We start from the raw sequence: 13,646 nt of genomic DNA, 5'->3' as shown, positions 1-13,646 counted from the left end.
TAGGGAAAATGTGAGACACCGCTCCTGGACGTAATTTCCATCTCACAGGAGACATAACCATTTTTTTCACCATTCATTATAAAATTATCTGATTTTACTATGAAATCATCAGAGAAATGAACTTGACAAATTCTACTATTACGCATTAACACAGTATCCTTTCGTGGAACAGCTCTGGCCCATTTTTCAAATTTATTTATATCCTTCGGTGGTGAAAAGAAATTTAATACCATTACCTACTCTACCATAGCCTGACTTATAGCCAGACACAAAACAGTACGGCATGTTGAACTATTAATTTAATCAAGCCACATAACACACGTGCTTTAAGTGCACAACACACAATGAACTGAGTTTAGGAACTGAAAGCAAAGAAAATTCAACTTATTGACTTGAAATATCTCGCACAATAACATCTCCAGCACTTTCCTACACATGGTTTGCCGGTCTACTGAAGCACGTGTTGGACACCGTCGTTCGCAGTGCTCCCAGTGGCGGGTCCACAAACTACCACGTTATAATGGTTGAGTCATCACACTTGTTATTATATTCGTCATGCTTTCACTAACCTGCCTCAGTCACTTTTGACTTTGGTAATACAGAAGTATGAGCAAAGCTAATAATATTCTTCCCTTTTGCAATAAGTTCCTGTGATGAATAGTAAGGTGTTAGAGAGGCACGTTGTAGAAATTTCAGTGGGTTGGAGAGAAATATAATAGCACAATATGGCAAAAGAAGAAAACAACAGGAAATTATTTTACCCATTTCCCCAGTACGGCATGAGTGATAGCTAGGTTTTCTGGAGTTACTGTTGGGAATCATTAGTTTCATTAGCAGCAAATGGCTTCATTCATTTTTTAAAGGAGGAGAAGGAGGAGAAGGAGGAGGAGGAAAAGGAGAAAGAAAAAACATGTTGCCTCTGAGTTGCAAACTGTGTTGTACCACCCAACTTCTAGGTTTTGATATTTTTCCCATGAATAATAATTTTGCAAGATTTATTAAAGATACCGTTATGATAAGAATACCTGTGATGAGCCGTGTTGTTTCAAGGAAGTAACAACATTGACTTGGTGCCAAAAATCTTTCCCCATTAACCACGTCTACAATAAGAAAGTTTTGAGGATCTATCATAAATGGATAAGAACTATCAGTTTCTTGACCAAAATGACATGCCAACACACAGTACGCCATCTGTCCAAATATCAGTATCATTTTTTATCCTATCCAGCATGCTGGCTGTTTGATGTCATCTTGTGTGATTGAATCCCATTTGGCACAAGGGTAAGATCACAGCATGCCAATGACTGTGTTGCATATATTCCAAAATTTCATCATATAACTCCTGCGTTACACGAGTTAAGTTGGCTTAAACTAAATCATCATCGCTATCATTTGCTGCCTCTTCTCCACTAAATAATATACAAGCACAGGCACCCTCCTATTAACAGATTCTTTCCAGTTGCTCTCAACCATTCATAACATCCCGACCAGAGCTCCAGCTAATGTAACCCTCAAAATACCAAATCATAGATCCACCCTCTACAATAATTCTTTTGTCATCATTACAATTCGAACATGGAATTCATTGCCCAATGACCCTACATGAACCGGTGTTTAAAAAGAAATGTTGGCAGCGGTACTTGGATGGATCAAGTTGAGTGTAAATACATGAATTCTACTTTCCTGTTTTATTTCTTCATTCTGTGTATCACTAAGTTTTACTAAATTTGTTTTTACTGATGCATTAGGAAAATTTTATTTATTCTGGATTATTTTTGATATGTTGATTTTTCTTTCATTTAATTTTTCATAACCATGTGTACAGTTTAGTATTGTAGTGTGTGTGTTTGTGTGTGTAATATGTGTAATACAGTATACTGTCAACTGTATGTACATTATAAGACATGGTCTGGCAGAATAGCAGGCATAATAATAACAATACAGACAAGAAAATGACAGTGATGCAAAAAAAAATTGAGTTTCTGTATCATGTGAAGTTAATAGAATGTCCCTAAAACTATATATGTATGTGTGTGTGTGCGCGCGCGCGCGCTGCGCGATGCGTACGTGTGTAAATAGAGCTGGACAAAATGCCCCACATAGTCGCACAATGCGAGGTCACATTATTTTGAAATGAATAGCATTAAAAATATTAGGATTAAAAGTCAGTAGTGCTTTGAAGTGGAAGATATATGTCGAGGAAATAAGGGCCAAGGCTTTTAGGATTCTTAGATTCTTCTGACAGAGCCTATATATATCAGATTATATATCAGTGGTAAGGCTAGTACTAGTGTACAGTCTTCCTGCCTGGCACTCCACCACTGATAACTATATGAGCAAGCTGGAAAGAATTCAAAGATGAGCGGAGCAACTAATTATCAAATCAGCAAAAAAGTTACAAAATCCAATACCACCCATAAAAATGTCTAAACAGACAAGACACTACATTCCTCCATAAATTTCTAGCCTTTACCTGCTCAAGCTATCTTATCACTCTGCACAGAAAGGACTAGTTACATCCCTGCCCCCAACTTTTATAAGAACAGTAGTGTATCTTACATGATTTTATTGTTGGTCTGCAACACCCTTCTAGCTGAAACGAAACAGCTCTCCCTACCTGAGATCTCTTGAAAAGAGAAGACTACGAGATGGCACAACTGATAGAATGAAATGAATCATGTTTTATGTTGGATATGAGTATATACTGCAATACCTAGTTTTTTCATGAAGATTGGGACACAAATTTGCAAGTGGAGCTTGCCATAGCTCGCAGCGGCCGAAATTATGTCCAGGACGCGCTGCGGGCATAGCCCGTAGTAAGGTTTGACAATTCGCTAAAAATTGAGAACGAGAGATGCACGCATTCTGGTGGTTACATCATGTTTCCTAATGTATTAGTTATGAGAGTATTTAAGCAGATGGCAGTATTATATGTCTAAGTCAGAGAATTTACGATATATTTGAAGAGCATGCATCAGCAGATGTTGTCACTCAGTGAGCTCTAAGACATGGCTTCTCGCGGCAAACATGTGCTTGACGAAAGTGATATTTTCGATATTTTATGATATATTATAAGTTTATGCGCAAATGAACATATTATTGACATATGAATTCGAAACAACTTCTTGCATTTCATTATGATTGGAGTTCGTTTTACGGCCTAGCTCATGTTATGATATAGATGTTGATTCCCATAGGGAATCTGAAATATTTGTTCCGACTAGCTCATGTTCCCGCGTATTTCATATTTGCGTGAATACGTAAGATTGTCTACATATTTGTAAAGTTGCCTGTTTAGAAGACTGTATTTTCTCTTTCTCAGAAGTCTTTTGTGGTAAATGGAACAATAATTTTACATTTGAGTAACTTTTAACAAAATTTATCAATTAAAATAAAATTTCATAAGAGCACCCATTTTCATTATTGTAATTATTACTATTATTATTATTATTAATATTGAAAAATTATTATTTTTATATCGTACTTATTATCGTTGTTGTTTTGTAATTGCAATGCACATTTTATATTAGCAAAATAGGGTAAATATTACTGTATTTCAGAAAAATGTACTTGCTTCGTTATCCGTCAGACCTTTCGCAAAACATGGTATAATATATAATATATGGTATAATATGGTATAATATATAAACAATTTTAAAATCTCAAGTGATAGTTGACATGATACAAAGAGCGCTTTTGAAAATTAGATGCTCAAACAAGCATAAAGAAAAAAGAATCATGTCAATATCTCCTAAAGGTACAGAGATATAATATTTTAAAGATCCTTAAAAATGCCCAGTTCAGAACGTTTGTTAGGGATATTAAGGCCCAGACTGGAATGGGTTAAGCATAACCTCACATAGCTAGAACCGAATCAATTTAGTCTTGGAAAAGTTAATTTTAAACTTCCATTATACCAAGTTGTCAGCATAGGCGAGACTGTTTACTACATTTCCATCTAACTGATTCCCTACCTGCCACTTTATACCTTTCAGAAGATGATCCATGTAAACTATGAACACCAAAGGTGAAAGTTTACAGCCCTGTCTAAACCTGTAAATACCTTGAACCAAGAACTCATTCTACCATCAATTCTCACTGCAACCCAAATCTCAACATAAATGCCTTTGATTAATCTACCCTTAATTCCACTGTCCCCCAGTACGGCAAACATCTTTTCTCTCGGTACTCTGACATATGCTTACTCTGGATGAAGGAAACATAAAAGTGTATATTCCTCTTGCAGCATTTTACAATTACCTGGCACATACTGAAAATCTGATCCTGACAACCCCTCTGTGGTCTGAAACCACACTGGTTTTCATCCAACTTACTCTCAACCACAGATTGCACCCTCCCTTCCAAGATGTCAGTGAACACTTTGCCTGGTATACTGATCAATGAGATACTTCAATCGTTGTTGCAATCCTTGCTGTTCCCTTTCTTGTAGATAGATGCAATTACCGCTTTTGTCTAATCAGAAGGTACCTTACTAACATACTAAGCTAATCTTATTACTCTATGAAGCCATTTCATCCCTGATTTCCCACTATATTTCACCATTTCAGGTCTAATTTCATCAATTCCTGCTGCTTTATGATACTGTTTGTTAACCATTCTTTCCATTTCATCAAGCATAATTTCACCAATATCACGCCAGCAGAAAGATTTCCTTTTATGTTGAGAAGATTTTCAAAATATTCCTTTCAACTGTCCTGTGATTCTCAGGGAATGAGTTCACCTGAATTATCCAAAACACTATTCACTTCCTTTTTCCCTCACTTCCTAAGATCCTTTATTACTGTCCAGAAAGGTTTCCCCTGCTGCTTGACCTGGCCTTTCCAGGTTATTATCAAAATCTTTCCACAACTTTGTTTTGGATTCAACAAGTATTTGTTTCGCTGTTTCTTTCATGTACGTACAATTCCATGTCTGCATCAGTCCTTGTTTGGAGCCTTTTCTGATACGCCTTCTTTTTATATTTACGAGCTGCTCTCACTTCATCATTCCACCAAGATGTTCGCTTTATCCCAGCTTTACACACAGTTGTTCCTGGGCATTCCCTTGCTGTCTCTACTACAGCATTCCTGTACACCACCCATTTAGTGTTGGCTACTGAATGCATGATTCGAAGCAGTGTATCGATTCATTGAAGTGTCCGAGTGAATTGATTCAGCTCACGGCACACGATTCAGCTTACTCCCAGCGGACAGTGCTGAGTGGGACACTCAGTGGACGTTGACGGGGAGCCGAGCTTGCGCTGCAGCAAGACAGTGAATCATGGCACATCGAAAGAATCGTGAACGAGCGCGGCTCAGTGAGACACATGGTACACACGGCTCCTTATCGGCTCACTGGACACGCGGAGAGCCGAGCTTCTGCTGCAGCGAGACATACAGTGAGCCATGCTACACTGAAAGAATCGTATGCTATAATGGACTCTCGAGCTCAGCTCATTTTAAAATAATACCCATTTGCATTCACTGTCCTCTTCTTACAGGGAGGTTTAAATAATAGATGGATTTATTTGCAGTGTTAAAAAGGTAGTCACAACATAATTCTGAAGTAGCTAGTAAGTAGGTAGGCTATTAGGTTATACTATTTATTAGTTTAATGAATCTTAGTATTATAACTTAGTTGACATTTGACAATTAAACTCGACTCTAGCCTGCCCTATGACTAAGAGTCATGCTCATGACCTTTCAAAAGTACCTGTTTTATATTGGGAAGAACGGCTCAGTATTCTCTCAGTTCACATGTCACATCATTGCACAAGACTTCAATCATATGTGGACAGACGCATTAACAGTATGTTGAATCAGAAAACCAGCAGGCTACTGTACATCCCGGTTAGCCTATACAAAATATGATGATTAAAAAAACCCTCAGCTGATAGAAAAATACATATTTTCAAAAATGACTGAGCGAGTTGTCGTGTGGTTAATATCGCGTGGCTATGCGCTTGCATTCAGGGGATGGTGGGTTCGAATCCCACCGTCGGCAGCCGTTAAGATGGTTTTCCGTAGTTTCCCCATTTTCACACCAGGAAATGCTGGGACTGTACCTTAATTCAGGCCATGGCTGCTACCTTCCTAATCCTAACCTTTCCCACCCTGTGTCGCTGGAAACCTTCGATGTATTAGAGTAACTAGCATTTTTTCTAAGAAAGGAGTTCATAGTATGAAGACCAGATGGCAGTTGCGAGCACTGAATGCTGTTGCTGCTGCCTTACCAGCACATACTACACAGATGCAGTAGGAGTGGTGACCAATGAGCCGTGAATCGGATCAATGTATCGATTCAGTAACGTGAACAGAATCAAATGAATCGATTCAGTAAAATGAATCGAATGTGCCATCACTACACCCATTCTCTTTCTATATCCTGAACCTGCTTACTGTCCATTGTTTGGGACTTTTTGCTAATCATATCCATGTACTTCTGTCTAATTTCCTTGTCAGTTTATAACATGCATATAAAATTATCTTGGGGGTTGCACGTATAAATAGGGGAATCCTTGTTCTGCAGTTGTTTCTGGTATTCATTAGAACATCAGAGAGCATGAGAATGATGTCAGAAAGAAACCTCAGTTCAGGTGTTCTGGCAACTGTTGGAGAGTGTGAGAACATTCCACCTTCACGTTAGGTATATGCGTAGTATGCTCCAGTCGAATCCTGCATGTGATTGGCTGCTTGACTGCCTTGTTCTGGAAAGGGACATGTGCATATGGGGGGTTATAGCCTAAGATGCAAAACTAGCATTGTCGATTCTCTTGGTCCTCTGTCAAGGCGGACGTTTCTGTTCCGAGCTCACACTCCGAGGGGGAGTTCCAGCCTAGGTAACGGGATAATGTAAGTTTTATATTCTTTAACATGTCAACTTAACCTTTCCAATAGTAATTAAATTTGTGAGGCAGTATCGCATCTTTAAAGATTTAATTTAATCGAAGAAGTGCTTTTCAGTGCAATCACGCTTTTATTTTAGGGGCAGGCAACCTTAACATATAACTTGTAAAATAAGTCATGTCACTTGTTTTGTAAGTTGCTACTATTTAACCCTTGCTTCTAAAATTTGAAATTCCTTTGATCATCATCATCATGAATTGCTTTCAGCGAGGCAAGTAGGCTGTTTAAAAACTATGTGCCTCCATTTATTACAGTCCTGGTATGCTTCTTTTCTCTCTAGGATATTTATTGCATGCCAAAAGCCTGGATACATTTCCAAACTTCTCCACACCGCGAGCATTTGATGCCATTGAAGATGATTAATCTGTTGAATGAGGATGTTAATCCTTGAGCAGACCACTTGGAATTATTCGACAGAAATAGGCTATGTGCCTACTCGGTTTCAGCCACCCCTTACATCATCATCATCATCATCATCATCATCATCATCATCATCATCATCATCATCATCATCTCACACTCAAATGCACAGGTTGCCTGTGTGCATCAAATAGAAAGACCAGCACCAGGCGAACCAAACATGTCCTCGGTAACTCCCGACACGAAAAGCCACATGCTTAATAAATAACTGAACATCTAACCCTTACTCCAGTATCTTGAAACAGGGTCAGGATGAGAAAATATGGAAGTATATGGCATGTTTTCATGGCCAGATGCTCTCCATAATGAGAACTTCAGTTCAGAGTTCATAAAGATGAATAATGATGAATAAAATCGGGTAAAGAAGTGGAAGGAATCAAGTGTGGCCTATGAAAGTGAACTGTCCCAGCATTTGCCTGAAAATGAAAATGGGAAACTAAAGAAAACCATTCTTAGGACAGCTGACAGTGGGATTTGAACCCACTCATCTGCTGAATGCAGAGCTTGGTTCCACAGCTGTAGTACGCTACCAAGCATGGCCACTCCATTTGGAAATACAAATAAATAAATGAAAAATAAATAAAAACAACTGCAAGTTTAAGGTGTTCCAGTCTTATAAGCAATGATTTCTGCTTTCTACACAGGTGTATACATTCACAGGACAAAAAATACAACTTGTAATAAATGCTGAAGGAATGTCTTCATTATCCATTTAATCAATGTTTACCACTTTATCCTATATACACTGACTGACAGTGACAATGCAACACCAAGGAGGAGTGGTTTGAAAGGGATGAAAGTTGGGGAAAAAACAGAGACGGCACGGACGAATAATTGATGTTTATTTCAAACCGATATGCAGGTTACACAATGCGCACGGCATTGACCCAGTAGGATGTAGGACCACCGCGAGCGGCGATGCACGCAGAAACACGTCGAGGTACAGAGTCAATAAGAGTGCGGATGGTGTCCTGAGGGATGGTTCTCCATTCTCTGTCAACCATTTGCCACAGTTGGTCGTCCGTACAAGGCTGGGGCAGAGTTTGCAAATGGCGTCCAATGAGATCCCACACGTGTTCGATTGGTGAGAGATCCGGAGAGTACGCTGGCCACGGAAGCATCTGTACACCTCGTAGAGCCTGTTGGGAGATGCGAGCAGTGTGTGGGCGGGCATTATCCTGCTGAAACAGAGCATTGGGCAGCCCCTGAAGGTACGGGAGTGCCACTGGCCGCAGCACATGCTGCACGTAGCGGTGGGCATTTAACGTGCCTTGAATACGCACTAGAGGTGACGTGGAATCATACGCAATAGCGCCCCAAACCATGATGCCGCGTTGTCTAGCGGTAGGGCGCTCCACAGTTACTGCCGGATTTGACCTTTCTCCACGCCGACGCCACACTCGTCTGCGGTGACTATCACTGACAGAACAGAAGCGTGACTCATCGGAGAACACGACGTTCCGCCATTCCCTCATCCAAGTCGCTCTAGCCCGGCACCATGCCAGGCGTGCACGTCTATGCTGTGGAGTCAATGGTAGTCTTCTGAGCGGACACCGGGAGTGCAGGCCTCCTTCAACCAATCGACGGGAAATTGTTCTGGTCGATATTGGAACAGCCAGGGTGTCTTGCACATGCTGAAGAATGGCGGTTGACGTGGCGTGCGGGGCTGCCACCGCTTGGCGGCGGATGCGCCGATCCTCGCGTGCTGACGTCACTCGGGCTGCGCCGGCCTGGACCCCTCGCAGGTGCCACATGTCCCTGCGCCAACCATCTTCGCCACAGGCGCTGCACCGTGGACACATCCCTATGGGTATGGCTGCGATTTGACGAAGCGACCAATCTGCCCTTGAGCCCGATCACCATACCCCTCGTAAATTCGTCTGTCTGCTGGAAATGCCTCCGTTGACGGCGGCCTGGCATTCTTAGCTATACACGTGTCCTGTGGCACACGACAACACGTTCTACAATGACTGTCGGCTGAGAAATCATGGTACGAAGTGGGCCATTGGCCAACGCCGTGTCCCATTTATCGTTCACTACGTGCGCAGCACAGCGACGCATTTCACATCATGAGCATACCTCAGTGACGTCAGTCTACCCTGCAATTGGCATAAAGTTCTGACCACTCCTTCTTGGTGTTGCATTTGCTCTGTCAGTCAGTGTATTTAATCAGAAGACAGTTTATTGCACTAACCTTCATTTTATTGATCAAATAGAATTCAGTGATAGTTTGCGAGTGTGTGCTTGTGCGTGGGAGTTATTAGTTCAAACAACAAAGGCAGAAGGGTGCACAATGGATCCTTAAATTAAGAAGAAACATTCCATAGCAAAGAGAATGAGTGTTCCATAGTAATAATTGTCACTGATAATGATTAATAACCTCTCTCCATGCTCACATCCGTAGTGCTGTGAGAACCTGAAGTTCGCAAGATAAAAAGCCACCTCCACGATCTTTCATTGTCATTTCTGACGGTGTTAATTACAATTCGAGCATACTCCTTCATAAATCGATATTTAATTTTTAAACTTGGGTCATCTAAGAGAAATATGTACTCCGCCTTTTAGAGTTTAATTTAACGAACATTTCCAACCTCCCTAACCTGAAAATGTACTGTCTTCTACTGTATGTTAAAAATATCGTGGAGATCGTTATTTTCCATTTTTTCGATGTGTGCTCAATGGCTAAGTCGGATATTTCACTACGATTATATTACCGCAGACAGTAAATGCCACTAAAATAAACGGATCACTCTTCTTTTTTGTCACTCGCTGCCATACAACGCTTATACAAGGGTCACGGTCTGTATAAGTAATTCAGTGAATAACTATAACACATGTATACATAAGGGGCTTATACACAGTTTATTAGTAACAAATTGTACATAAACAGTGTATAAACCTGGTATAAAAGTTATACACCGTTTATTTGTAACACTGAAAGTGTTCTGCATTTTTGCTCGGCCGGGTAGCTTATCTTTCCTGACTAGTTCTATTGTCTCTCACGTCAAGCAGCTCCTCCAGCTGGCCTCACGAGGCTATGAGAACGTTATTCCATGGATTAAAAGTACTTCGACTAGCCAAGAATCAGACTATGCAAATTCTATCTAACAGAATGAGAACTCCACAAAAATCCAGATTATGATGAAACGGTTTGGTTATGAAATAACATGACATGGTAATAATGAGGAGTGGAAAGGTACGAGTTAAACGGCGAGGAACCAAATTGGTCTGGACGTGGCGTTATTAAGATACGGGACATGTTTATTATGATTAATGTTAATAATGTTATTTGCTGTACGTCCCACAAACTAATTTACAGTTTTCGGAGACGCCGAGGTGCCGGAACTTTGTCCCGTAGGAGTTCTTTTAAGTTCTCTTAAGTGCCAGTAAGTCTACCGACATTAGGCCGACATACTTGACCACCTTCAAATACCACCAGACTGAGCCAGGAACGAACCTGCCAAGTTAGGGTCAGAAGGCCAGCGCCTCAACCGTCTGAGCCACTCAGCCCGCCGATGATTATTTTAAAATCCCATAACACTAGAACTGCACACTGATGATGATTAAAAAAAATCCTCTGGCAAGTAACCAGAAATAAACTCAAGTTTTGCTTAATTACCAATATACAGTAAAGAGCATTAAAACTCACCATATTCTGCTGCCGACGATAGAAACTAACAGTGTGCATGAGAGGTACTTGTTGATCTCCCTCAATCACATGTGTCGGAATAGGTTTCGAAGGACTTGCGGACTTCCCTCTGGTGTATCGGAAGCTCTGCGACTGGGTTGTTGTGGGAGATTCTTTTTTTAAGGGACTGCGATGTGATTTCTGAAAGTTTATACCAGAACAATCTAATCAAAATACATACCTAAAAAACTACTCAAGGGTAATCTATACATTGAAATAAAATTTAAATCTAGTCATACACAAAATTTTCTACATGCTGCACACATTTGAATGTACATTTCCTGGCCGACTGGAATTTATAGAAAGTTAATTTCATCATTCCCAAACCCTTCAGAGATTCTCTGTAGGACAACTACACACAATCACAGAACAAGGCAAGGGGACTGTAACATGCACTTTTTGTCAGAGTAATGCTCACCTTCGCGCGCGCGCGCGCACGCACGCACACACACACTTTAAAGAATTCCCTTATTAAATTATCTTCTCAAAACCTGAATAAGGAATTCTTGAAATATTTCACTGGATGATGCTGTAGTTTGGTTTTGTTTGTTATTAAAATGACTTTTTCCACCAGTGTATTTGAAGATTTTATCAAAGGTTATGTTCTTCAATGCTCATCAAACTGCTTTCTTTCACCAGACATATACACAGTCTCTATTAGATTGACCATAATGGCCACCAATAGTCCGTACTGACTTAATTACTACAATTAATTATGTCTAGGTCTGCCTTGTCGATACAATTCAAATATGTATTATATATTTAAATCATCGCGCGCGCGCGCGCGCGCGCGCACACACACACACATATATATGTTTCGAGAAATATAAAATTCCCCTCTTCAGCTTATGGATAAAATCACATGCATTTGAAGACCTTATTTAACATTATTTTATGCCCTAATATATTGTGGATAAAATTACGATAAAACAACATTTATTAAAAGTTCAAACATAAAAATCGTTCATGGTATGTCCAAATTCTATAAAACATTTGTATGTGGTATGTTATAATTGAGCTGACTGACTGTTGATCTAATGTATTTTGGTGTGGCATTTATGGTGTTTCATAATCCCACCACCCCTTCTTCGGTCTCAAGTTGTTATGCTTAGTGTTAACACAGTCTGCTTATCCAATACAATATCTTAACAGACAATTATATTATTTGTAGATCAAGCCTGCCATGTTAAATTGGACTTTTTCATTTGTCTGTAAGAAAAACTAAATGTAAGGTTACTAAAGGCAACACAACAAAATGAAAAGCCAATGTTGACATTAAAAGTGACTTACTTTGGATGCAAAGGCCTTGCAAGTGTGTGGGCACTATGAGCTCGATCAGCAGACTGTCTAGTTCGTGAACTGAACGTATAGTTTTGTGTACACATCCCAAATATTTTAAGAACACAACTTGATTTTGGCTCAGTTAATCTTTGAACAGATGTCAGCGTATTTAAAGAGCCAGCTTCGATCGCCTATCTATGCGTTACCTACTGCAACCTACGGTTTTTTATTATCAAAAGCAGCTTTCAATATATTGCAGCGCACCAATGTTTTAAGAACCTCTATCAAAAGCAACTCTTTAAAAGCAAGATTCTTTATACAGAAGAACCTTTTCTAACATCACGTTGCACATTCACGTGAACTGAAAGTATAATTTTTTGTACACAACTCAAACATTTGATATCTTAAGAAGATCACTCGAACTTAGAATGGACTGCGATGTATTTGTAGAGCCAACTTCAATCGCATTTCTATGCATGAACTGCGACCAGCATTTTATGACTATAAAAAACAACTCTAACATAGAACAGCAATCCAGCATCTTAGGAACCTCCATTAAAAGGATATTTTTAACGTAGCGCAACGAAAATCTTGAACATTATCTTATTTGTCATATGGTATGTACATGAAACTACACTGTCCTGGGTCATGTCAGGGTATAAAATGACGCTCCTCAGATCTCGGTGAAGAATATCGGCCCATCGCTGTTTGGGTCGTACTTTTGGTCTCTTACCAGCAACTTCTCACATGTAATCCGTCTTCGCGATAGTGTCGGCCCCTGTCCTTAGTACATGTCCAAACCGTTTTAGACGACTCTCGCGCGTTCTGTCTTGAATCAATGCAAGGCCAAATCTCTTTCTGATGTATTTGTTACGGGGTTACCCGCGGACTAGCAGAGGGGAAAGAAGGTGCCGGGATGAATGGGTCTAACTACAAAGTCAAAGTTAATTTAAAATTTTAAGAGAGGTTATATTTTCTTTTCTTTTTTAAAAATCATCAAATAACAATGTAACAGATACCAGAATCAACAAATAGGTCTAGTAAAGACAAGATAGATGGTATAAACAGATCTTGGGCTTCAAGTCCTTAGCTTTACAACATTACAAACACTAATTCGTTCGAAGAGCAGAAATACCCTAATACACGGAGCACTTGCTCCTAATTACAAAAGCCTCCCAGAGGCATTCTTACAATACTTGAAAATAGCTGATGTGCTCTCAGTGTTCCCAGCCTACTCAAGGCAACACAATGTAAACATGTAATAATTACTGGCCTTACCAGGCACTATTTACAAATAACAATCTAATTACACAGATGTATCTAGTACCCAACCTATGGGGCTTTAGTGAAAA

General features: G+C 39.8%; 1 protein-coding gene across 1 annotated transcript in view; it reads right to left on the bottom strand.

Annotated features, from left to right (window-relative positions):
• The window catches only part of LOC136875936 (anillin-like), a 332,763-nt gene that overhangs the window by 135,280 nt on the left and 183,837 nt on the right, over positions 1–13,646 (bottom strand). Inside the window, exon 13 of the mRNA XM_068228263.1 lies at positions 10,975–11,154. Coding sequence (XP_068084364.1) covers positions 10,975–11,154 — 180 coding nt within the window. The remainder of the gene's footprint in view (positions 1–10,974; positions 11,155–13,646) is intronic.

This window comes from Anabrus simplex, chromosome 6 (assembly GCF_040414725.1).
Source record: "Anabrus simplex isolate iqAnaSimp1 chromosome 6, ASM4041472v1, whole genome shotgun sequence".
In the NCBI taxonomy this organism is placed as follows: domain Eukaryota; kingdom Metazoa; phylum Arthropoda; class Insecta; order Orthoptera; family Tettigoniidae; genus Anabrus; species Anabrus simplex.
This window is presented reverse-complemented; position numbering and strand designations above follow the sequence as displayed.